Source organism: Erythranthe guttata, chromosome 8 (assembly GCF_056151865.1).
Source record: "Erythranthe guttata isolate IM_541 chromosome 8, IM_541, whole genome shotgun sequence".
NCBI lineage: Eukaryota > Viridiplantae > Streptophyta > Magnoliopsida > Lamiales > Phrymaceae > Erythranthe > Erythranthe guttata.
Genome location: NC_142540.1, coordinates 300,252 through 325,739, shown reverse-complemented (window position 1 = coordinate 325,739; position 25,488 = coordinate 300,252). Strand labels below are relative to the sequence as shown.

General features: G+C 35.3%; 8 protein-coding genes across 10 annotated transcripts; 6 read left to right on the top strand and 2 right to left on the bottom strand.

Annotated features, from left to right (window-relative positions):
• The first annotated feature begins 353 nt into the window (after positions 1 to 353).
• ATPK7 (Protein kinase superfamily protein) lies at positions 354 to 3,516 on the top strand. The gene is made up of 3 exons (XM_012994451.2): positions 354 to 951; positions 1,319 to 2,399; positions 2,488 to 3,516. Exons 2-3 carry the CDS (start codon positions 1,324 to 1,326, stop codon positions 3,344 to 3,346), a joined length of 1,935 nt encoding a protein of 644 aa, XP_012849905.1. The 5' UTR covers positions 354 to 951; positions 1,319 to 1,323; the 3' UTR covers positions 3,347 to 3,516.
• Positions 3,517 to 3,861: 345 nt separating this feature from the next.
• LOC105970546 (uncharacterized) lies at positions 3,862 to 4,744 on the top strand. Its single transcript, XM_012995384.2, has 3 exons — positions 3,862 to 3,912; positions 4,028 to 4,103; positions 4,193 to 4,744. Exons 1-3 carry the CDS (start codon positions 3,889 to 3,891, stop codon positions 4,648 to 4,650), a joined length of 558 nt encoding a protein of 185 aa, XP_012850838.2. The 5' UTR covers positions 3,862 to 3,888; the 3' UTR covers positions 4,651 to 4,744.
• Positions 4,745 to 4,750: 6 nt separating this feature from the next.
• LOC105970556 (GDSL esterase/lipase At5g14450) lies at positions 4,751 to 6,824 on the top strand. The gene is made up of 5 exons (XM_088821431.1): positions 4,751 to 5,334; positions 5,427 to 5,636; positions 5,749 to 5,921; positions 6,015 to 6,288; positions 6,381 to 6,824. Exons 1-5 carry the CDS (start codon positions 4,980 to 4,982, stop codon positions 6,626 to 6,628), a joined length of 1,260 nt encoding a protein of 419 aa, XP_088677557.1. The 5' UTR covers positions 4,751 to 4,979; the 3' UTR covers positions 6,629 to 6,824.
• A 1,321-nt stretch (positions 6,825 to 8,145) lies between these two features.
• LOC105969691 (GDSL esterase/lipase At5g14450) lies at positions 8,146 to 9,918 on the top strand. Its single transcript, XM_012994467.2, has 5 exons — positions 8,146 to 8,525; positions 8,607 to 8,813; positions 8,897 to 9,069; positions 9,192 to 9,465; positions 9,548 to 9,918. Exons 1-5 carry the CDS (start codon positions 8,279 to 8,281, stop codon positions 9,796 to 9,798), a joined length of 1,152 nt encoding a protein of 383 aa, XP_012849921.2. The 5' UTR covers positions 8,146 to 8,278; the 3' UTR covers positions 9,799 to 9,918.
• Positions 9,909 to 13,916, bottom strand: SGF29B (SGF29 tudor-like domain-containing protein). Of its 2 annotated transcripts, none has more exons than XM_012994472.2 (9): positions 13,450 to 13,916; positions 12,434 to 12,527; positions 12,105 to 12,181; positions 11,516 to 11,625; positions 11,279 to 11,376; positions 11,086 to 11,139; positions 10,489 to 10,639; positions 10,361 to 10,374; positions 9,909 to 10,259 (listed from the first exon to the last, which is right to left on the bottom strand). In XM_012994472.2, the coding sequence occupies exons 1-9, from the start codon at positions 13,565 to 13,567 to the stop codon at positions 10,169 to 10,171; spliced, it is 807 nt and encodes a 268-aa protein (XP_012849926.1). In that variant the 5' UTR covers positions 13,568 to 13,916; the 3' UTR covers positions 9,909 to 10,168. The 2 variants fall into 2 exon arrangements, with proteins under 2 accessions (XP_012849926.1, XP_012849931.1); XM_012994477.2 differs by having other exon boundaries at positions 10,010 to 10,259; positions 11,516 to 11,622; positions 13,450 to 13,763.
• Positions 13,917 to 14,960: 1,044 nt separating this feature from the next.
• On the top strand, positions 14,961 to 18,438 carry LOC105969732 (uncharacterized). 2 transcript variants are annotated; one of them, XM_012994506.2, is made up of 14 exons: positions 14,961 to 15,381; positions 15,720 to 15,802; positions 15,898 to 16,009; positions 16,112 to 16,258; positions 16,376 to 16,480; positions 16,617 to 16,700; positions 16,783 to 16,898; positions 16,995 to 17,096; positions 17,185 to 17,298; positions 17,418 to 17,541; positions 17,624 to 17,677; positions 17,807 to 17,881; positions 17,972 to 18,007; positions 18,126 to 18,438. In XM_012994506.2, exons 2-14 carry the CDS (start codon positions 15,768 to 15,770, stop codon positions 18,237 to 18,239), a joined length of 1,218 nt encoding a protein of 405 aa, XP_012849960.1. In that variant the 5' UTR covers positions 14,961 to 15,381; positions 15,720 to 15,767; the 3' UTR covers positions 18,240 to 18,438. The 2 variants fall into 2 exon arrangements, with proteins under 2 accessions (XP_012849960.1, XP_012849968.1); XM_012994514.2 differs by having other exon boundaries at positions 15,096 to 15,381; positions 15,734 to 15,802.
• Positions 18,439 to 18,508: 70 nt separating this feature from the next.
• LOC105969721 (Pseudouridine synthase family protein) lies at positions 18,509 to 21,470 on the bottom strand. The gene is made up of 9 exons (XM_012994495.2): positions 20,306 to 21,470; positions 20,010 to 20,065; positions 19,834 to 19,916; positions 19,605 to 19,683; positions 19,412 to 19,522; positions 19,096 to 19,205; positions 18,921 to 19,004; positions 18,796 to 18,833; positions 18,509 to 18,683 (listed from the first exon to the last, which is right to left on the bottom strand). The coding sequence occupies exons 1-9, from the start codon at positions 21,264 to 21,266 to the stop codon at positions 18,613 to 18,615; spliced, it is 1,593 nt and encodes a 530-aa protein (XP_012849949.2). The 5' UTR covers positions 21,267 to 21,470; the 3' UTR covers positions 18,509 to 18,612.
• A 1,716-nt stretch (positions 21,471 to 23,186) lies between these two features.
• On the top strand, positions 23,187 to 25,413 carry LOC105969747 (beta-1,4-N-acetylglucosaminyltransferase family protein). The gene is made up of 2 exons (XM_012994527.2): positions 23,187 to 23,983; positions 24,096 to 25,413. Exon 2 carries the CDS (start codon positions 24,123 to 24,125, stop codon positions 25,200 to 25,202), a length of 1,080 nt encoding a protein of 359 aa, XP_012849981.1. The 5' UTR covers positions 23,187 to 23,983; positions 24,096 to 24,122; the 3' UTR covers positions 25,203 to 25,413.
• Positions 25,414 to 25,488: the final 75 nt, after the last annotated feature.

The window sequence follows — 25,488 nt, the reverse complement described above, 5'->3', positions numbered from 1 at the left end:
GACAAGCATATCATTTGTTTCTGAATTAATTAAAAAAAAATAGATTATGATTATTGTTTTTTATTTTTTATTTTGGCGAAAAATCACAAAAAGTAAAATTAAATAATAAACTCATAAATCTTTAATTATCACCATTCAAATTAATAGTGATTTAAAATTGTTGATGATTCAGGAATTATGTTAGAATTGAAGCAGGTAAATTTTGGTGATGAGCCGGACTACTATTAACAAACGGTCCACATTGGCACGGCCCTCATTCACATGCATGCACGTGACCGCTTCTGATTTTCACTATCCCGGATTTTATGTGCATTTACTTAATTAATTTACCAAAATATCAAAAGTCTGGATTTATTTTTAAGATAAATTAACCAATATAAAATCATAACATTTTATAATAATCGCACACACCAACACGTATAGTACGTGTAAACAATGTAGAGCGAGAAAGTGAATTAACAAGTACGTAGATAGAGAGAGAGAGAGAGAGAGAGAGAGAGAGAGTTACAAAATCAGGGTTTTCAATTTCATTTGGAAGAAAATCCCCCATTCGTTTCTCTCTCCTCTTTCCTTTCTTTAATTTCTTACTTGTTAAAGCTTTGCTTTGCTTGTAAACTGAGTTTCAGTTTTCAGGCCACTTCTTCTTCTTCTTCTTCTCATTCTTCTTTATCCATAATACATTCCATTTGATTCATTAATCGATAGAGGAAGAATCGTTTCTCTGAATTCACCACTATTAGAGTAATCATACAATTGTTTCTCTATTCTTCTTTTCTGTAATCAATATCCTTTCGCTTTCTCCTGTTTCAATCGGATCTGAAACGAATAGCAAAGCTGTAATTGCCCCACACACAGTTGATTCTCCGGCGCAGAGTTTTCTTGAAGGGCTTTTTCTTAATTTGCCGAGGGTTTATGAAAGATAGTTCGCCATTTTGCATTCTCTGATATAAGGTAAATCGATAATTTTCCTTCTCTTTTTTTAGGATTTTCTTTTTTGCTTACTTGTTTTGGTTTATATGGTAATGTGAGCGAAGAACTGAATCACTTTATGATTATGAACAATTTTGTTTTTTGTTTCAATCTTTTTCTGGGGAATTTTTTCACTGTTTCTTGGTAGTGGAATTTTACAGAATTCTCTTTGTTTTAGTGTGGAAGAGCTTGGTTCAATTCAGGCTCATTGTTTGAATTTTCGCATTCAGAAATCGAGTTGTTTTAATCGTTTAAATTTAGTAGGAAACCCTACTAAATTTTCTTGAGATTTTATGAAATTAGGAAACTTAGTTTTAACTCTGTTCCCTTTGGTGGTGATTTCGTGCAGTGACAATGCCGTACGACACGATCGAACCGCTTGCTGAGGAAGTCAGTTCCATAAATCTCGAGTACAATTACTCTTCTGCCCATGGTACAAGCCGCCCACCCCACCCCCGATCCAAAAAACAACATACATACGAGGCTAGATCATCTCGAACTCGTGTAACAAAGGCTGCATATTCTCCATCGAGCCCCTCAATCTTTTCGAAAAACTCCTACAAAACCCCCCATTCGGTAATGCAGAATGAATTCGATGACATCAGATTCCACCAAGGAAAAGAGAAATTCCGTGACAAAGATTGTGAAACAGAGGAATATGACACACCGAACAAACTTGGGACAGCTAAAACCATTGATCATGATGATGTCGAAATTTGCCTTTCGTACCCCGTTTTGGCTGAAGGAGCTGTGGTGGGGTCGTTGAATGCTGATTTACGGTCTAAATCAGGACCACGTTTTTGTCCGAGCCCTCAAGAAAGTTTCTACTCCGCCACACAGTACATCGAAGGCAAACAGAGCTTTACCAACACCGAAGTCAGTAGTGTGAGGCAGTCTTGTGAGAGCGGTGAAGTTAGCAATTCGTGCGACTTTGTAGTAGAGAGTAGAAAGACGAATAGTTTCTACAGAGGAAGCAGTGGAAGTGATGTCAGCGATGAGAGCAGCAGCTCGAGCAGTTACGGCAGTGCTATGTACAAACCGCACAAAACAAACGATGTAAGGTGGGAGGCGATTAAGCTTGTCAGATCGCGCAATAACGGGGCGTTAGAGTTGAAAAATTTCAGGATTTTTAAGAGATTGGGGTGTGGAGATATCGGCAGCGTTCATTTGGCTGAGCTGATAGGGACGAGAACTTGCTTCGCCATGAAAGTGATGGATAAAGAAGTTTTAGCCCATAGGAAGAAGATTCTCAGAGCTCAAACAGAGAGAGAGATATTGAAATCTTTGGATCATCCTTTTCTTCCAACATTGTACACTCATTTCGAGACGGAGAAATTCTCTTTCCTGGTTATGGAGTTTTGTCCAGGTGGAGATTTGCATGCACTTCGACAGAAACAACGTGGGAAATTCTTCCCCGAGCACGCTGCCAGGTTAAAAAAAACAGAGTAATTTTCTTGATTATGAGAGATCATTATTGATGCATTTATTAAATACAATTTTTTTCTTGAATTATTTCAGGTTTTATTTGGCTGAAGTTCTACTTGCTTTAGAATACTTGCACATGCTCGGTATCATATACAGAGATCTCAAACCGGAAAATGTTTTAGTTAGACAAGACGGGCATATAATGCTTTCCGATTTCGACCTCTCACTGAGGTGCACTTTTAGTCCAACACTAGTCAAATCGTCAAACCCAATCGTGGAATCAAAAAGCTCGAGATATTCCATGGAGCCATCATGCGCTAATATCCAGACAACATGTTTTGGGCCCCGTTTTCTTGGGAAACCGAAAAAAGAAAAGAAATACAGACGAAAAACAGACACAAACAATCAAGTGAGCCCACTCCCCGAACTAATAGTAGAGCCGACAGACGCAAGATCAATGTCATTTGTAGGGACACACGAGTATTTAGCACCGGAAATAATCAAGGGAGAAGGGCATGGCAGTGCGGTCGATTGGTGGACTTTTGGGGTTTTTTTGTACGAGCTTTTGTTCGGGACAACGCCGTTTAAAGGACAAGGGAATAAGGCTACATTGTTCAACGTTGTTGGACAGCCTTTGAGGTTTCCAGAAAGTCCGACGGTTAGTTTTGCTGCGAGAGATTTGATTAGAGGGTTGCTTGTGAAGGAGCCTCAGCATAGGCTTGCGTACAGGAGAGGTGCGTCTGAGATAAAGCAGCACCCGTTTTTTCAGAATGTGAACTGGGCTTTGATTCGGTGCACCAGTCCGCCCGATGTACCTGAGCCGTTCGTTATGGATTTTGATTGTGATCGTGGGTTCCGTGCAGGTGCACCTGCACCTTCAGTGGTGAACAAGGTGCAGAGTGGTGTCGATGTGAAGCCTTCGGATAATTACTTGGAGATTGATTTCTTCTGATTTTCGATCTTTTTTTTTTCTTTTGTTGGTATACTTTGGGTGATTTTTTTTTCATTGGAAGAGGTATGGAAACTTCTTGTTTCTTTTATTGGATTAGTGTAAATTGATAACCATAAAATCTGTTATTGTTCATTACTTCAAGCAAATGATTACTAATTCTACCAATTTACCGAAGAACAGCTTCATTGAAATTTATTGATTTCATTATATTTATTATTATTTTTTTTTATTAAATATTGATTAAATTATTTAATATTGAGATACTCTACAAAAATAAATCTTGATTATATTTTTGTAGAAAAATAAAATAAAAAACAGAGTATCAATAATATCTCACTTGTTACCTTAAGTAACAGGGATATTTCCATGATTTTGTTTCCAAGATTGTGGAGTGTTTAATTTTCTTTAAAACCCTAATTTGGTTGATTAGTTTATCTTTTTTAATCTCTTCGGCACATCTCTCCATTTTCATTATCTCATTTCTCATTCACAATTAAGTTTAATAATATAATTAATTTACAGTTAGTTTTCAAGGAAGACCAATGGATTATCGTCATGCAAATTTGGTAAACCCAATAGCCCTTACTATTTTTTTTCATATGAAATATTTTAATATATTTTCTGAATTGAAAAATAATATATATGTATATATATATTTCATTACATATTGTGTTGTTGCAGTGTTGTGTGTTGAAAGTGCACAGTGGTTGTGATGCTTGTAAGAGGCAGACAATGGAAGTATTAAGTTCAATTGACGGTAATAATCTAATTAATTTTTTTAATTTTTTTTTAACATTTTCAACAATTAATTTTTTTTAATGATAATAATAATTATTATTTTCGAAGGTGTGTACGATGTTACCATAGACGCAGAAACAAAAACAGCGAAAATTACAGGCCAAGTTGACCCAAACTACTGCATCAAAGCATTAGCGAGGTGTGGGGTCCACGCAGAACTCGTGTGGGCAAATCTCAGCCATCCAAAAATGAACAACAGGGGACCGTACGATCATGATTATGGCTCGTACGCTTATAATTACTACGGAGAAAAATTACCCTACGGCAATCAGAGATCGTTGCCGGAAGGTATGTGGCACGAGACGCCAGGTTATGTGCCTCCGATTATGAGGAATGGTTTGCCGGAATATTCCTACAACGGTCCTCCGATGAGGAATCGTCTGCCGGAATATTCTCGCAGCAACAACTACTACTACGATGAAGCTGCTAGGCATTATCCACCTCGTATTGACTATAATAACCCTTATGTTGATCAAGATTCTATGAATTTATGTACCATTATGTAGACCATATTTATTTTCATTTGAAACTTTATATTTATGGGACAGCTATACATTAAAATTCAGATTTTTATTATTTATATGCAAAATCTTGTTACTATGATTTTTTTCAATTTTTTATATTTTATTTTTATTTCTATTTTTTTAATTTTTTTTAATTGTTTTGTTAATTTTTATGGTGGAAAAGGACAGACACCTCGTACTGAACGAAAAAGAAAAAAAAAGAGAGAGAGAGAAGAGGAGCAAGAATAATGCTGCTCACATTGCTTAAATTCAGGACATAAAAATCCAAGATATATTCATAAAATAAATTCAATTCATCACACGTTTTTGGCATGCACACATCTAACTTTTTCCTCTTTTCCTCACTTTTTAAATTCCTATTGCTACATTATTTATTAATATTATCATTTTTTTTAATGTATGTGAACCATAGCAATATGGGAAATGCAAGATTTCTGTTTGCTGTTGTTATTGCATTAGTTTCGGTTGCCGCAAGCACCGTTGGAAAATGGATTCCTACAGCCTTGCCGTGCGATTTTCAAGCAATTTATAACTTTGGCGACTCGAATTCGGACACTGGCGCCACGTCAGCAGCGTTTTGGCCAACTCCTCGACCCTATGGAGTCAACTTCTTTGGAAGACCTTCCGGAAGAAATTCCGATGGTCGTCTTCTCATAGACTTTATAGGTATATATATATATATATTTTTTTTTAGGGTGTGATTTCGACATTTCGTGCAAGTGATTATAATTTATATAATATATATGTTGTGCATGCAGCTGAAAAGTTGGGGCTGCCATATTTGAGTCCATACTTGGATTCAATAGGGACGAATTTCCGGCACGGAGCAAATTTCGCTACCGGAGGATCGACAATTCGCAGGCAAAACGAAAGCATATTCGAAAACGGAATAAGTCCGTTCTCGCTCGATATTCAAACTATGCAATTCCTTCAATTCAAGTCAAGAACAAGTGAATTGTATCATCAAGGTGAAATGTAGTTCTTGTTTCGTTTCTTTTTATTATTATTATTATTTCTTTTTTTGTCATGCAAAAAAATAAATTCAATTTTTTTTGTTTCCGGGATCGAATATTTTTTTAGCAAGAACACCGTTCAACAGAAGCAAACTCCCTAGGCCAAAGGATTTCTCAAGGTCTCTCTACACATTCGATATCGGCCAAAATGACCTAACGGCCGGTTTCAGAAAGCTGACTATGCCTCAACTTCGAGCCGAGATTCCTAATATTGTCGATCAATTCGCTGCAGCAGTTATAGTAAGTTTCTTCATTAAATAAATCATATTGCATTTCTTTAATTTTTTAAATAAAGTTGTTTACTAAATGTTCAAACATGTAATTATTTTGCAGCGTTTGTATCAACAAGGGGCGAGGGCGTTTTGGATTCACAATACGGGGCCGGTCGGATGTTTGCCAGCTGCAAGTATGTACATTCGAAATCCGAAGCCCGGTTTTTTCGACAAGTATGGATGCGTTACGAGCCATAATGACATGGCAGTGGAGTTCAATAAGCAGCTTAAATCTAGAGTAAGGCTATTAAGGGCAGAGCTACCACGCGCTTCGTTGATCTACGTCGATATTTACTCGGCTAAGTATCAACTAATCACCAATGCAAAAACATACGGTACATATATATATCTATACAAATCGAGAATTTTTTTTCGCGTATATTTAGAATAGATGAATATTAAAAATTGAAATTTAATTTTGGAGCAGGGTTTGGGGATTGGATGAGAATATGCTGTGGGTATCACAAGAGAAATGTGCATGTGTGGTGTGGGCAGAGAGAAATGATAAATGGGAGTATGGTATTTGGTGGGGCGCGTGGGTCGCACGCGAGGTGTGTAAGCTGGGATGGGGTCCACTATTCTCAGGCTGCTAATAACTGGGTTGCTAATCACGTACTGTATGGCTCTTATTCTGATCCACCCATGCCTGTTTCTCGAGCTTGTCTTAAGCGTTGATGATTATTATTATTAAGATTGTTATTTACGGTTTTGCCATCTTGTTTATGTAATAAATAATGCTTTGAAAATCTGCAATTTAAGCATTAATAACTTGTGATGTTTGGCTTCGGCCTTATCTATGTTTATTTTGCTCTTGTGTGTAATAACTATTGGTTGGATCTTTCTTTTCAACATTTACTTGCTTTGTGTTGGATTTTATATGAAGCCCATTAACCCAATCTACTATGAAATGGCCCAGCAATAAGTCCGTTAGCATAAAAAAATGTCCACGTAATCGGTCAAACTATGATAACCGTCTTGATCGTTGGTTCTCATCTCTTTGATCCACACTACTCATTCGAGATATTTCATCTCCGCCTCTCTCTCAAACCGTGATTTATGATATTCATATTCTCTCTCTTCTGGTCGTAACGTCGCATTGAATGCACCGTGGCATTTTCTGTCGACAGTCTCGTTTGACTATGACGATGGTTGTACCGTTTCTATTCTCCGTTTTAGTGACAACTTGTCTTTTTCCTTCTATATAGTAAACCATTTTGCATTTGTGTGTGTGTGTGTGTGTGAGAGAGAGAGAGAGAGAGAGTACACACACAATGTGAATTTCTTCTAAGTCTCTGTTCTAGTGAGCGAGTGAGATAAACCTCTGAGCGGGGGAAACACGGAGGGAGAGAATTCAAAACTGGTGAGGTTGGGGGTTCTGGATGAGAGTGTTGACCAAACTGAGTGACTTTGGCCCGATCTAGAGTTTTTGAGTGAACTGTGTTTTATACTGAGTTGTTGGAGTCACCACATGTGGATTCTAGACGAGAAAAATATAACTAAGGAAACTGATCTATTAACAGATAGTCAGGCCCCTTCATTTGTTGAAGTAGTGCTATTCATAGCTTCTCTGATTGTGTTCATTTCGTTCGTATTGTTCTTTTGTTGTCAATTTGTAATCCCCTAATCCCATACCCATACGTCATTTTTCAAATAAATTAGGTATTATGCACAAATATGTATCTTTATTATCCTCAACTTAATAAAATTGTAAAAGAAAAAAAAAAAAAAAAAAGATGGTAAATGCTAATCATTGAAATATCACATAGTAAACAAGCTTGCTCCAAATGGATTGCCAAAAAAAAAATGCTCCAAATGGACTTTACCCTTAAAACGTACTTTTCGTATGTAATAATCGCGTCGTTAAGCTGTCTTCGACCCATTTTAATCACGTTCGCCAAATAAATAGGGAAACTAACTAGCTCATACATTTCAAGCCTATGTAACAATAACAAATTGGCAATTTCAGTCACTCAAAGCTTAATTCAGCTGGAAGTGATTGTTATAAATTTATAATGAACCATGGGAATCGGAGAAAATCGAATACATATGTAAATCCGATTAATCGGCTCGTTGAATTTTTCGAACAATATAATATTAAAATAAGACAACCCTCCTTTTACACCAACTTTAGAGCACATTTGTCACACCACCAGATTTCTCTATTAAATACTCAAATCACTTTTATCCCATGATTTCTGTCCTTTTAACAAAAAAGCACATGATGCCTATATATATATATAACTGATATATACATATATATATATATCTGTCTCAATATTACTCATTGTTCTATCATTACAAATTTTAGTATCTACAGTCTACACTATGATAGAGTTGTTGATAAGCTTTCTTCTTGGACTCTTTTTATTCTCACCTGCCACATCAGCAAATGCTAGTGAAAATAAATTACCAAAATGTAATTACCCTGCAATTTACAATTTCGGCGATTCGAATTCCGACACCGGCGGATCAGCCGCGGCATTCTATCCACCGGCATTACCCTCCGGCGAAACCTACTTCCACCGTCCAGCTGGAAGAGCCTCCGATGGCCGTCTCATCATAGACTTTATTGGTAATAAATTTATGAATTTATATATATAACTACAAATTTTCATTTCTTTTTTACATGTTTTAATTGTTTGAATAAATGAAGCTGGGGAATTGGGGTTGCCATATTTGAGTCCATACTTGGATTCAATAGGATCAAATTACCGTCACGGCGCGAACTTTGCAACGGGGGGCGCAACCGTTATGCGGCCGAACGAGTCTTGGTTTGCGAACGGTGTCAGCCCTTTCAATCTCGAAATCCAAGTTGAGCATTACACACAATTAAAAGAAAAAACATCTTTTTTCTACAAAGGTATAATATATTATATATCCTTATAAATTTTCTTCTTTATTTAAAATTTGATGCTTTCTGATTTATTTTTTTCCTTATTTCAGATAAAAAAAAGTGTAATAGAAAACGAATGCCGAGGCCTAAGGATTTCTCGAAGGCACTCTACGTAATCGATATAGGGCAGAATGATGTTGCTGCCGGTATACGAAAGCTCAGCATTGAACTACAGAAAGCAGCTCTGCCTCAAATAGTCAACCAGTTTAAAGTTCAACTCCAAGCAAGTTTTTTTTCTTTTTCTTTTAAGAAAAACAATTCACATTATTATTATTATTATTATTATTATTATTATTCATATTTCTTTTATTCTAAACTTTTGTTCTTGTATGAATTGGTGAACAGAATCTTTACGACAGAGGGGCAAGGAATTTCTGGGTGCACAATACGGGCCCCATCGGATGTTTGCCCGTGGCAACCGTTAAAGTTCAAAATCCCATGCCAGGATACCTCGATAAGCATGGTTGCGTAAAGAGTCAAAACGACGTAGCTTTGGAATTCAACAAACAGCTCAAAGATGAAATTGTCACCCTGAGATCACAGCTTTCCGAGGCTGTAATAATCTACGTGGATATGTATAGTGCCAAGTATGGACTAATCACCGAAGCAAAGAATCAAGGTAATTATTATTTTCATGAATAAAAAAAAAAAGATGTAAACTTTTCGATTTTTATTTAACAATGATTTATGTTGTTTAACAGGATTTGAGGACTCTTTTACGATATGCTGCGGATATCACGGAATAGGGTATGATGTTTGGTGTGGAAATAAAGGAAGTGTAAATGGAAGTGAAGTTACGGGTGGTTCTTGTTCGAAACCTTCTGCAGCTATAAGCTGGGATGGTGTACATTATACTGAAGCTGCTAACCGTTGGATCGCGACCCGTATTGTAAGCGGATCCTTTTCGGATCCGCCCGTACCCATCTCAAGAGCATGCATTTATAAGGCATAAATCAGATTCCGATTCTTCGATTAATCGAATCTTCTGTTCGAATTCGGTATCGTGATTTATAAATGCACACCATGCTCGTTAAACGAACACAAATTTGCAATAAAAGAATCTTACCGAAAATCAACAAATACATTATATTATGCTACAATGTGTGGATTGATTGGTCAAGTGGTTGCGTATGAATGAACAAACATTACACTTCGTAAAATCATTTATACGACGAACTAACGCTAATCTGCATTGAAGTGGACGATTAGTGGTTCTAGTTATTGCAATGTATAAGATTAATTAATTTAATACATTACATTTAGGAGATATATATATAAGTCCTCCGTAAACTTTTTTTACAACAATATAAACATAAATGTAATCACGGACGATATCCTTCAGGTAGAGGAACAACCCTGTGGAACGGAACCAATCTTTGAGCCTCTTCGTCGTCATCAAATTCCAAAACGTAACTGTCAAAAAGCCAGAAAAATCGGGTTCAGAAAAAAAGATTGGAAACATAACGAATAAAGTAACATAAAATAAGCAAAAAAGAGACGTAAAAGCTACTCACTCGTCAATTTTCCTCTACATGATTTGAATTCACGAGCATCATATGACACGCAAAGTAAGGAATAGTTAGTTCCATATCATTTTTATCTGTAAAAGTAAAGCGGAAATGAATGAACAACAAATTAATACCTTGCGCGCCTGTACAACGGTTGCTTTATATAGTGCAGTGGTTTCTGGATAAACTGCCAGGACATTTTTTCCGGGGGGAAAGTCAGGTGAAGTGGAGAGATCACCTCGCTTAGGAAAAGGTATAATATGTGACATAGGCAGCTTGTATTTTCTGAAAATGAAATATGTTGTGGGGTGATTTATAAGAGTAATAAATGTTAAAAAAAAATGCACTGTATAAATATGGAAGGTACGGCTAAGTCGAACATTAAAAATATGAAAAAGCACGTACAAGTCAATTACACATTATTAATTTGTTGAACATAATATTAGTCATAATATCATAGTTAGAAGCATTAACTTTTCTTAATTCCGAATACTCAGTTACCTTTTTGTTTAGCTAAAATACTGTTATGGTAGACGATCACAAGCGTATCATCCGGGCGTACTAGTTAAGAAATATACTAAATGATTTGTTCTTCATTGATTAAACTCATATATAACTATCACCAAGTGCCAAAATGTTAACTTATAAATTTCAAATATGAGTTGAGAGAATTATAGAACCAAATAAACAAATAAGGGAAAACAGAAATAAGGAAGAAAGAAAGTGCCAACCTCTGCCCAGTGCTCTCTTCGTCGTCACCCGGATCCTCATCTAGAACTTCGAATCTACGAAAAAGGACCATAAAAAAATGAAGCCACTTAAAAAATTAAATGTATTTTGATCTTGATCTTATGTTTGTTTCCTATCTTATATAAATGCCTAATATTTTCTCAATGTTCCTGTGAAGATACAAAGACCACTTACTCTCTCGTTTCTTTGTCAAAATGGATTACTTTAACCACAAACCATTCATCCTTTCCGGCATCCTTTCCAGCATCATCTTGAATGATTCTTGCAGCCACCTAAATTGTGTGAATGTTTATTTAATCAGCAAAAAAATAAAAAATTGCATGCTTGTCAAATGATGATATAATGTTATTACAATATGCACGTTGGAAGGAAAACAAGTAAGTGGTTAAATAGTACAGTAGGAATACATACTTGTTCGCCCTTCAAGTTTGCAAGAGACTCTAAGTGACTTCTCATGGTAGGAGACATTCTCGGGACTTCTGAATCAGCCTTCACCCTCTTCTTCTTCTGCTCACTGCCTTCTGTCGTTCAGCAAGTTTTGAAGTTATATGTACGATTTAAATGGGTAACATGTTTTTTTTTGTTTCAAATCAAAACAGAGACACCAATTTAGAGGATATCTAATTCAAGCTAAATTTCATTTTTCTTGATATTATGCTATTGTAAACCTAATAAGAAAATGATATTACACGATAAGCACGTGCATCAAATCTTATTTCCTTTAATAGTTGCATCATTATGGAAAATGATTTAACTCTTCCAGATTCTCCTTTTTCCACGAGTATTTTCGAGCCATGGGAAAAGGTCATAAAATTTTAGCAATAAGAGTCGAGATTATTACGGGATGAGGAAGTTAAATATGTCTACCTAGTATACAGACCAAGAGAATGACATTCCAACTACAATTACTCTACAGCTTCGGGAGTAATAGGAAGTGTTCAAACCCACATAGACAGAAACATTACGTCTGTTAAAAAATTTAATTGTGGCAGGTACAAACCTATCCTTCTTCGATGTTGTCCTTGAGTTCCAGAAGGCAATAATGCATCAATTTGTCCTAACAATTGACTGGAAAGACTGCAAAAAGGCGAACATGAAAAAGAGGAAATAGCTTAGAAGAATATGCACATGGTTTATTTTTGTATAGGTGAGGTACAAATTAGAATGAAATCATGGATTTAAAGCTTAACTAGGGGATATTCATTCAAGATCAAGACAATAACATCAACAGTGTCGATGGCTCGAAGTAGTAGGAGAGAAACTTTTGCAAATATAAATTTAAAAATTTAGAAACTCAAACATCTTAAACAGAGTATTAATGAAACATACGCTACTTCACTCTCGGACATATCTTTGGCTTGAGTATATAACATCTTAAGCTTTAACAGTGAGTTATCACCAGGCCTTTCAACTATCTCTGGAGCTGCATCGGCAAACAAAAAAAAACACAAAAACGGCAAAGTTATTTTGCTGATCTAATAACAAAGTCTAGAATCGAGATTTTTCTACCATAAATATGACATCACTTGAAGAGACGTGCATACACACACACACAAATACATATATGTATACCCGTGAAAACACTGTTCGAAACAGTCATAATTCTTTAGTTCCTGAAAACATAAGGCAGTTCACATGTATCGAAGACGATTCAAATTCACCAATAAGCAAATAATATATCATATTTAAAAAAGGAAGACTACTAAATAGATAAAGAAAATGAGTTGATTCTAGATTTTTTCCACTCAAATATAAGACTAAAAACCGACCCAAGGTACTCCAAATCGACAGTGGGAAAGTTTGTGTAAGCTCGAGTCACTACACCATGCTAAACCTAGCTCGATGATGGTTAACTCATGAAGTCGAAAACGAACTCAACTGTCAAAATAAACAAACCAATTTTTGAACTCACCAATTTGCATTCCAAATTGGCTTATTTCAAGACAACTGGCTGAAATTCAACAAGGAATCCAAAAAAGAAAACAATAAATATATAAAGAATCATGGTGTTTAGCTTTTTTGTAGCATCCCAATAAGTAAAATAAATGCATTGAACATCTGAACTTCATCCAACAGATAAATTCAACAAATGTCAAGTCAAAATAAAGACATTCAAATCTCATCAGCAAAAAAAACAAACAATCCGCACACCAATTAAAAGCCCATGCATCACTTATGATCAATATAGATTCCAAACATAATAGAGACAAGTAAAATCAGTAAAACATTCTCTCTGATTCAGCACTATCCAAAAATAAAAAAGACGACAACACCACAACTCCGATCAGAAACAATTAAATTCAAAAAAAACAGCAAACAAATAACGTAGTGAAACAAAAACTCACTAGATTGCAGCTTTTTGTGCATCCTGTTGATTTCTCCGAGCACCTCCTCTTGCTCCTTCCTCAGCCGATCGAGCTCCTTGGCGTTGTCCAATACTCCGGCAATGTCCGGCGACGACATCGTAACTCCGAGCAAAAAAAATTGAACCAAAAAAAAAAAAAGTAACTGAAATTAATTAGATTCAGATAAGGATAATCATGAAGCTTCGGAAATCAGGAAAATTGAGAAATCCTGTTTGAATTTGTATTTTGGGAGAGAGAAATCAGAAGTGATTTTTTAAGGAAAGCTATTTGTTTGGGTTGGGGGTGGGGGTGATAGTTTTGAAATTTAATTTGGGGGACGAGGTCAAACATGGAAGTCTATGCTTTGTGCCACGTGGCATCTGCAATCCCCATTCATTCATTATTTCATTATTTCATTATTCCCCCCACTGTACATTTATTTATTACTTTTTGGACCTCCTCCAAACTTTTGCTAGTAGCAAATATATATTTCCACAAACAAAATTTCATAATGTTAATATCCGATTCTATGGGTGATCGAATCTAGTTGATTGTTGATTTAATTATTATGAAGTTTTAGTAATTTTATTAAGTTCGGAAAATTTTGCGAGTACAGCTTCAGCTCCCTATGATTCAACTCGAATAAAGTACGATTACGTAAATAATTAAATCTTTGTTTTCTAGGTTTCTTTTTGAATTTTTTTTATCTGGTTTGCAAAGACATTGGAATTTATGTGAGAATCATATAGCATTTTTTTCATGAAAAAACTATTTTATATCATCTTATAAATAAAATCTGATTAATCTTACCAAACGAAGTCTTACATATTTTACAAGTTTCTTTTTCTTTTTTTAATAAATATGGAAGTATAAAAGTTTCTTAATTTGTTAGTGCAATAAGCTCTCAAAATAGAAATTAATTTAATGATGATCTCGAGTAATAAGGACAAATAGTAAATAAAAGATTTCACTAATCATAATATTAATATAGTAGCCTCAAATGAATCCATACTTGAAAATCAAAGTAGAATTTATTTTGTCTTTTTTTGTTAAGGAAGGAACGCACAGTGAACATACATGTGCACTGAATAAATCTACACTCTTAAGTTAACTATATGTGACAAGTTTCACCGAACAACACTGACAAATGCATTCGAACGTGAAACATGGTCAACTGCTCCAAACATTATTTTTGGATAGTTAAAAAGATTAAGTTCAAGTTGGTAATTGGGCCCAATATATTAACCCAACTTTAAGCCCAAATTGAGAAGAAGGTTAATAATTGGGCTAGCAAGAAGAAAATGACAGCCCAATAAATAGTAATGACTACTAATTAGAGTAAAGGTAATATTAATAATTTAATGCCTACATTTGGATGTTGGTTTTTTAATATTGTTTTTTTTTTTTGGTAAATTTTAATTAATACATGTTTATTTTGTTTACGTATTACACTAACTTGCCCTAAAAATAGAATTTCCACTATAGATTACAATATCTAATTTTTTTAAGTTAGTTTCAGTAATAATATAAAATAATATAATATCCATATTATATTTATTTAATTTAATAATATTTTAACTAAAAATTAATTACTTAAATTATTTAGTTTTTTTTTCCTTCGCGGTGGACCCCACCCCTGTTCCTGTGTGTTTTTTGACAGATTGGTTTTTGCAGAAGAAGAATCAAAGCTCATAATTGGTGGTTTGCCAGTTTCCACCATTCAATTCAATCTCAATCAAAGAAAGAATCTCTCTTTTTTTAGTATTTCTTCTTCTTTTTTTTCTTTTTTTAAATTCTTTTAATTGCTTTCTTCCCCTTTATTTGTTGTCCCTGATTTGAACACCATCATTCTCCGAACCCCACTTAACACTCTTCGAAACCTCGTACCCATCATCTTCATCATCAGATTCTAGAGCTCGATTCTTCAATTAGGTAATTAATACCCACATTGTCGGAATACTGCTGTTTTAATCTTCAGATTTGTTTTTTCTTTTTTTTTTTTGAAATGATTCATCCTTTTGTTGTGTGTGCGCGTGTGCGCGTGCGCGTGTGTTTGAGCTGCCATGTTTTTTTTCTTTCGTAAGCGTAGATTAATTAGTAGTTGAGACTCTACTCTGTGACTGATTTACATACATTTATTACTACATGTTCATGTTTTTTGTCTTAATTGATTTTCATTACCAGATTCAAATTTCATAATCCCCTGTTTCATGATTTATATTTGGGTATCTTTTATTATATATACATATTATGATTTGACAAATAATCAGATACTGATATGTAGAGTGGCCATCTCCTCCAAAGATTGTGACGAAACAATGGTTACACCTATCCGAAAATCGACCACTTCAAAGTAATTATTCACTTCTTAAGCCAAATTCATTTTATTATCGAATTATATTAGCTTTCGTAAAAGAATTATAATGTAGTTCCTTGATTTGTCAACAGCTGGCATACGAGAAGAACAAACGAAACAATGAGGCTACTCGTAACAACTATCGTGGGGGTCATATTCGGCTTCTTTTTAGGTGTATCTTTCCCTGCTCTTTCGTTGACAAAGGTACGACAATGTTAGCTTTACACTCGATTTCTCGTAGTACGATGTTTTGTAATATTTATCGGATTGTTTCCTTTCGTTGCATAATTTGATTCGTACCACCAGGTTAATATATCATCAAACATATTCCCGTCTATTGATCTTTCTTACATCGAGGATAAGTACTCTGGTTTGTCAACTCAAGCATTGTTAAACGTGTGGTCTTCTCTTAAAGGTCGTAGAGGCTTTTCGAGAAAGTTCAATAATACTAAGGTTCGGTAAAAATTTCATTTTTTCGATTGTTTTAAAACATTTTTTCGTCTTATATTGTTGGTTTTTATCAATTCTATGGTACTCGATTTTTCTTGATTTTTAAGTGATTCTACTCAGATTTGGGTCCCAACGAATCCGAGAGGTGCTGAGAGACTGCCACCTGGCGTTATCGTAGCTGAGTCTGATTTATATACTCGTAGATTATGGGGTCTTCCTGGTGAGGTGTGTATGCTTTTGCCCCCCTATATTTCGTACTATATTATTCATGTTTTAATTAGCTTTTTCCTGCCTAATGCAATATTTAGTCAACTTGCTAATTTCATTAAAAAAAAGAATTGAATGGATTGGCCATTTGCAGGACTTAATCGTAAAACCGAGATATCTTTTCACTTTTACTGTGGGATATGAGCAGAGATACAACATTGATGCTGCAGTAAAGAAGGTAAGATTAAAAAAAATTATATATATATGTGTATGTTGTGAGCATATATATGTTTTTAGTTGTTTGACAGAATTTTTTACAGTTGTCAGAAAACTTCACAATATTGTTGTTTCACTATGATGGTCGAGCAAGTGAATGGGATGAATTCGAGTGGTCAAAGCGGTCTATTCACGTGAGCGTGCGAAAGCAAACTAAATGGTAAAGTTAATTATCAATCAAATTACTTTTTTGAAGTAATAATGGCTTATGATGAAAAACATTAAAATTACATTGTAATTTTTTTGATCTTATTAGGTGGTATGCAAAGCGTTTTTTGCATCCGGACATTGTGGCGCCCTTCGATTATGTATTTATCTGGGATGAAGACTTAGGGGTTGAGAATTTCGACGCTGAGGAGTGAGTTAAAACAGTTTATGAACTGTTTATGAAGTAGTTTGGATTAATTAATTAATGAAATTATATATTAATATTAAATAAGTTACAGGTATATAAAACTGGTGAGGAAGCACGGCTTGGATATTTCGCAGCCTGGTTTATCTCTGGACAGTGGAATGACGTGGCAAATGACGAGACGACAAGAGGAGAGTGAAGTTCACAAGTACGAACAGTCACAAAAAAAAAAAAAAAACCTAGTGTTTCTCAATCTGCATCGACGCTTGTCGTTAATGATTGTTAATGTTCACTAATTTAATATCGTTTGTTCTTTTTCACCGACAGGGACACAGAGGAAAGACCGGGGTGGTGCACAGACCCTCATTTGCCACCCTGTGCAGCGTTTGTTGAGATTATGGCTCCGGTTTTTTCTCGAGATGCTTGGCGATGCGTGTGGCATATGATTCAGGTACCGGAAGGTTTATTTTTATTTTAATATTTTCTTTCGCGACAGTAAAATCTTGAAAATATATTATTGGGAAATGGTACAGAATGACTTGGTCCATGGATGGGGGCTCGATTTTGCACTTAGGAAATGTGTGGAGGTCAGTTATAGTCACATTCTTCTATGTGTAGAAAATGAAATTCATTTCATTGCTCATATAAATTGTATCCTCGTTTATGCTAACACTGCAACATTTCATATATATAAAATAAAAAAAATAAAAAAACAGCCTGCGCATGAAAAAATAGGAGTTGTCGATTCTCAATGGATAGTGCACCAAACTGTTCCTTCACTTGGCAATCAGGTAAACTGAACGACACGTCTGAATCGGATCACTGTCTTCAATTATTTCCGAACTTTTGGAAAAATAATAATATATGTATTTCATTTCCAGGGTAAGGCCGAGAAAGGCAAGGCGCCATGGGAAGGGGTACGAAAAAAAAAATATATATATATATATACAGATAATTTTTATTCTTACAGATTTATTTACTGATATTATTATCTGTAATAATAACTCTGGTTTTTTTTTCTTTTTTTTTTTTAAGGTAAGGGAAAGGTGTAGAAATGAATGGACACTGTTTCAGGATCGCATGACTGCAGCTGAGAAAGCCTACTTTATCTCTATGGGAATCGATCCTCCTAACTCCACTTCTCGTTAGCTGTCTCGATTTTTTCATGTGCTCGAAAGTTTGATAGAAGTTTCTTTTTTTTAAAGAAGAAATTTGATATAGTTTTGTATGTATCAGTTGCCGATTCTCCATTTTCGGGTGAATTTATAGCGGGGGATAATTATTTAGAAACCCTCAACTTATTTTTGTTCTTACAAATAGATATGAGCTAATTTCTGTGATTGAATAATGAATATAGTTAGTAATAGGCCCTTTAATAACTTCTGATTAATAAATATGCAGCAGCCAAACAACAAACATTTAAATAAATTGTTATTTCTTAAAGTGAGTATGATTAAAAATAAAATGTTGTAAATTATTGAATAATGAATGGGTAAAAACACTAATAATAACAAGAAGAAAACTATATATATCCTTTAGTGATGCCTTCTTCCAACTCTTGAAATTCCCACGCGTCGTCTGCCGAATATTCTCCTGAAAATCGATGCACACGATTAATTATTAAAGATAAAAGGAGAGGGAATGAAATAATGAGTGCAAAAGTGTCGAGAAAATAAGGGGAATAATAATGAATGATACAGCCAACCGATTGAATCTCTTCGTAAGGCGGTCAAATGTGCACAGCTACAAAAACGAAAAAAACAGGCATTATACTCCATGTCGATTCTAATTGTTGGTGAAAATGTTAAAAGTACTATATATACATCCTACCTGCCAAGAAGCTTCCCAAAATCGGCACAAAGTGATCGAATATAAGTTCCCTTAGAACAAGTCACCCGGAAAATCACATTTTGCCTGAGAATATAATTGGATTCGAATAAACACGTGTCTAGGTGTATTTAAACATATCAAAATAAATAGAAATAGTTAACGAGAAGAAGAAAACCTGTCGTCCAAACTTCGTTCAACGTCAAAATTGAAGATCGAGATTCGTCTAGGCGCAAGTTCAATGCTTTCTCCTTTTCTAGCTTTCTCATACATTCGCTCTCCTCCAACCTACCATATAACGATAAATATCACAACAGCAAACGATGAAAGTCTACAAATATAAACGTGCATCAAATTATGACACGATAACAATTTCCAGCTATTCAATTTACAATCGACAACTTCAAGCAATATACAGTATGCTTTCACATACATAGCACATTATTTTGCTACTTTGCCATGAAATAAAGAAAACGAGCAACAAAAAATCTTACTTTGATAGCAGAAAACATAGGAGGGACTTGCCATATCTCCCCACAAAAAGATGCTGCCGCTTTCTTTATATCATCCTCCTTAATATGTTCCCAAGGTTCCCTTTGGATAACCTGAAACATCGAAATCCTTAATTCCGATTTAAATAGAAACGGGAGGAAAAATGCTTATTTATATTCAGGAAAAAGAACACACTGGTGAATCAGCATCCCAGGTTGAGGTGGCTTCTCCTAAACGGAAGATTCCACTGTACCCCTTAATCATGCCTTGGTAGCTGCAAGAAAACAATATTGAAATATTTGAAGAGAGAGCATGTATATAAGTAAACAAAGATAACATGCCTTGAAATATATTATATACACACATACAGTACAATATTATCAAAAAAAAAAACGAACAATTAGATATGCATAGCGTATATTACCTATCGACTTGCTTGGTAGCTTTACCTACACATACAATCAATAAACCAGTTGCCATTGGATCTAGAGTTCCAGCATGGCCAACCTGTCAATAAAAGATAAGTTTGTGGGATGAATATCAGTAAAATTACACTGAAGGTGTATGTATCCAACTTCTCGATGAAAACACAAGACTCGCCTTTTTAACATTGACAAGTCGTCGCAGTTTTCCACAAACTGTAAACGAGGTCCAACCTGTTTAAACTGATCATTAGTTCATCACCTTGTTACAGCAATTTAAAAGACGAGGAACGTAAAATTCTTCTTATTGTATTGGCCATAAGAAGCTCGTTTTTCACTTTTCTTCGTTCGAAAAGTTTTTAAGTACATAACATTGAATTCTGATTCTTGATATCAATCATTCCATGGAATTAACATCTCTAACATACACACAAAACAAAAATCTTCTGTGATACATTACGAAAAAGAGTTCACCTTTAGGTTTGTTGACCAAGACCACAGTGCCACTCGGACCATCCCAGTTTGGCGGAAGGCCAACACTCCTAGTCGAGAGAAACGGCCCAACAGCCGTAACATCTCCAACTTTTTCATTGGGGAATTTCTTCAAACACTTGAAGAAGTCCTCCACTTTCTTCTCCGTAACATCTTCAACTCTCACATCCTTCACTTCTTCCTTCTCACTCTCCTCAAAAAACACCAACCCCTTATCATCCCCGTTAGTCGCTTCGACGCGCGAACTTCGAATCCCCTTCTTCCCTTGTTTCGCATTGGGTTTCCCTGGCTCCAAAAACGCCTTGTCGAAACACTGATCGGGGAAATACTTCTTCTCCAATTGATAAACCATTTTGTAATGCTTGTCTTTCTCCCACGGGTAAGCAAACGCGTCGTAGAAGTACAGCTCTTCCTCTTTCTGATGCAGAGTGCGCATCTCCACCACCTCCTGCTTCAATTCAATAAAATCGCTCTCGCTCCTCCGACCACCATTTTCGTCGTCCGACTCAGATTCTCCGTACATTCTCTTTCTCCTCTTGTTGTAGTACTTTCTCTGAGCCTTATCCATGACCAATTCTCCGTTCTGATTATTATTATTATTATTATTAGCAGTAGTATCTTTGGTGGTCAGCTTTTTATCGACCCATGCGTCGAAACCGGTGGCCGGGTCGGATCCTGAATCTCCGGGCAAGGATTTAGGGCTGGCGGCTAGTGAGCGGCGGCGGCCGGGTTGTCGGTGAGGGGTGTTGGCGGGGCGGGAGATAATCATTTCGTATTGGAGTGGGCAGGGAGTGACGGTGGTTGATAAGAATCTCGGGAGAGAGAGTTTCATCGTCGGTTTTGAGTGAAGGCGGAGGAGGCGCAGCGGCGCCGCCGCAGAGGCGTATGTGGACTTAGAGCAGCGGAGTATGAGATGCAGGTGCAACGATTTCGCCATTGTCATCCGAAAGATTTTGCGCTAAATTAAATTAAATCTTCAAATGGTTAAATCGAAACCCAAACCCGAATTGTTGACCCGACTAACCCGTCGTTCACAATGGACTGTTCCGGATTCGACATGGGTCATATCTAATTGGGCTTAGCCCGAATCAGAAATTTTATTCTGCAAGCCCATCAAATAAGTAGGGAATGAGTTATTATTATTATTATTATTATTTTTTTTTTTTTAAGATTTGGCCTTTTATAACATGGCCTCAAGTACCAACTCCAAGTAAAGTTGTGCAATAATTACAACAAACACCATAAATAAATAGGTAAACTCCTTTGGACTACCACAATTTGTATATACATATTTCGTTGACCTAACAAGAAAGTTGATTTTTTATTTATTTTTTAAAATTAAAAAAAGTTGCAATTTACAATTAAGATAGTAGCTGACAATGAGAAAATCCAAGAGCTAAACAATGAACAAAAACCAGTCTATCTACGATTTCAATTTATGAAAAAATAAAAAATATAACCTTCTATTTTATACATGTAATGATAAAATAGGAGAAATTACGGTCGCCCCCTGATGTAAAGTCAAATTACGAAAAACTACTTCATGTTTGGGTAATTACAATCACTGCTCAGCTATGAATATTCTTATGCGTCCATCCTTGCGGTTTCAAATTTAGTGGAATCTTCTAAATTATGTGCAATATTCTCCAGTTTGTACCCACATTCGAACTCCATGTTTTGAAACAAGATGATCGTAAAATGTGTTTATTGACAGAAATTGCATTTTTGCACAAAACGAGTCAAACTAGAGAACATACCACAAAATCTAGAAGATTAAGTTGAATTTGACATCATAAGGATGGAGGTATAATTACCCAAATAAAAAGGAATTTTCGTAATATCCTTAGGGGCGATCGTTATTTACCTAATAAAATATTGATTTAGTTGGACACTATCAATATCATAAGTGGGCCCAACTCAAACAATGCTTGGGCCATGAAATTAGCAGTCTGTCAAGAAAGGCCAGAGAATAAATTTGTCCCAATCTAAACTTAGTATACATATATGTTAGTTTCTAGGAAGTTGCCTCTGCCACGATTCTGCAATTCATCACTGTTGTGATTTTTTATTGTCATACCTATTTAAAATATATACTAATTGTCTTGTTAATACAAGCACATTAATATTAAAAAATTAAATAATATTTATGTCAAATGTTCTTTTTGGTTTGGGATTTGTTAGATATTGAGCCCCTCCAGTCCTAACTCCCATCCGTATTTTATGGACTTCTTTTTACCAAATTTAACTTTATAGGTTTGAAATTATTTTCTTAAAATATAAATAAGTAAATAAAATTTTATTTTTTATTTTTTATTATTAAATAAAAGGTTGGAGAAAGAGGTTCGCCTTTTTCTTGTGGCTTATAGGATATGATGATTCTCCAATAGGACCAATATGCAAAAGAAAAAAGATTGGAATCATGCTTGAATATACCTTTTCATAAATACCAAATATTTTATTTCTGAATATCAAGTTCAAGTTTAATTTAGTTAGTATAGAGTCGTCATGGCGTAGCAGTAGGAGCAAGTGAAGTTGTATCAATTCACCAAAGTTCAAATTCATTTGTCAATCACCTATTAGTTCGTCGAATAATCATTAATCACACAACAATAAAATACAAAATATTTGGTATAATTTCTTGAATAGAATTATAATAATTGAATTTGAAAAAATATAGTTTCATTTATTTTTTCATAAAATATGTAAGAGTGTAGATAATATATTAATATATAAGATACTATAATGTGTGAATGCTAATAATTCATTTCCCGAATATATAGCATAAAATAAAATGTTAGTAAGTGGTCCACCATACAAATATTCTCCTCCTTACTAATGATTAATCATTTATTATTCCTAAATCAATCCCATCTGGAAAATGTTTTCAATTTTTTCAGTAAATATAGTAATTTGTAAGGTCATCTCTGCAATAATAAATAGTTAGTTTCTCTCACCTCTCTCTCTCCTCTGTGAATTTCTATTTTCTTTTTTTGGGAAAATATTTAGTGAAGAAAACAGAGGAGGAGGAGAAAACAAGCAAACGGCTATAATTTGGAGGATAAAGCCAATGGGAAGATGCAACAAATGAAAAAGTTATTACCAACCCTTAATGCTGCAAACTTACTTGCCTCTTTTTAGGAACAATTTAAAAAAAAACAATTAACATTTCCCCTGTTTTTTTATTCTCTCCAAATTTCTTGTCTTTTTTTTTTTTTTTGCCTTTTGGAGGAGTCTTTTATTACCAGGGCCTCTTTCCCTATATATAAATATATAATATTGATTGATTTCCAATCTTTATGTGGGAAGAGGAATACTACTTGTTCCAAAGTTTTCTCCTTTTTTAGAGGGAGAACTGTCTGAGGATTCAATACAAAATAAGAAAAAAAAAATAATAAAAAATAAAAAAGCATTCTTTGAGGAAGGAAGAAATTAGGGTTCTTGTAATTTATATGATTGTCATTATATTTTCAGAAAATGTGATATGATTTATGTAAAGGCATTTGTGGCTTTCAGATATGCCTTTATCTCTCTCCTCTCTTTCTCTCTCTCTCTCTCTCTCTGGTTTTCAATTCTCTTACTAGGAACTGAGGATTAATGTGCCATTGTTGTTGTCTTGTAATTTGTCAAAAAGATTGAAACTTGAGGCTGTTTGTTTCTGAGGTATGTCATATGTCATATTTTTTAAGGTTTAATGTTATGCAATTGTTCTTGTACTAATGTTCATTTTTCCTTTCTCTGATTCTCTCAATCTTTCATTTTTCCTTTTTGGCAGCAAATCTCTCCAAACACTCTCAAGACCATGTCAAAATTACGGTGCCTGCCGCTCGGTCTTGATTTCCGTGCCCTCGTAGTCTTGTTCCTCATAGTACCAACCGCGATAATCGGAATATACTTCCACGGCCAAAAGATAACCTACTTCCTCCGGCCACTATGGCAGTCTCCACCAAAACCCTTCATCATAATCCCACATTACTATCACGAAAACGTGTCTATCGAAACTCTCTGCAAGCTCCACGGGTGGGGGGCCCGCGAGTTCCCTCGCCGCGTTTTCGATGCTGTTTTATTTAGCAACGAGATCGACATGCTCAAAATCCGTTGGAAAGAACTCTACCCTTACATCACCCAGTTCGTACTCCTCGAATCCAACTCCACCTTCACTGCTCTCCCGAAACCCCTCAATTTCGAAATAAATAAAGACAAATTCGAATTCGTCGAACCCCGTTTGACCTACGGGAAAATCGGCGGAAGGTTCCGGAGGCGCCAAAACCCCTTTATCGAAGAAGCCTACCAAAGGATCGCCCTTGACCAGCTTCTAAGAATTGCAGGCATTCAAGAAGACGATCTTTTGATAATGTCGGATGTTGATGAAATTCCTAGTGCACATACTATTGATCTTTTGAGATGGTGCGACGAAATCCCAAATGTACTTCATCTTCAATTAAGGAACTATCTGTACTCGTTCGAGTTCTTGTATGATCAGATGAGCTGGCGGGCTTCGGTGCATAGGTACAAAAAGGGGGAAACGAGATACGCGCATTACCGACAAACGGACTATCTTCTGTCGGATTCGGGTTGGCATTGTAGCTTTTGCTTTCGATATATAAGTGATTTTATATTCAAGATGAAGGCATACAGCCACAACGATAGGGTTAGGTTTTCACATTTCTTGAGCCCGAAGAGGATTCAAGAAAGGATATGTAAAGGGGCGGACTTGTACGATATGCTCCCCGAGGAGTACACTTTTCGAGATATGATTGGGAAAATGGGGCCGATTCCTCATTCGTATTCGGCCGTTCATCTTCCTTCGTATTTGTTGGAGAATGCTGAGGATTATAAGTACCTTTTACCTGGGAATTGTGTGAGGGAAAGTGGTGGATAGTATTTGTATGGTTTGTTGTAGGTCAGAAATGTTTAGGGAAAAAGAGGTAGAAGAAAATATGTATTGTTATATTGAAAAAAAAATCTCTTATTTTAGGGAATGACTTATTCAGCTGAATTTTTCTGTTTTACTAAAGGGCAAACATGATTACATCCAGATTCCAGACTTCTTCATTATGGATTTTTATTTTATTTTATTTTTTATTTATTTTTCAGACTAATTTATTCGTGTATTGTTATAGCATGTTTACAACTTTTTGATTTGTATAATGACCAATATTTAGGAC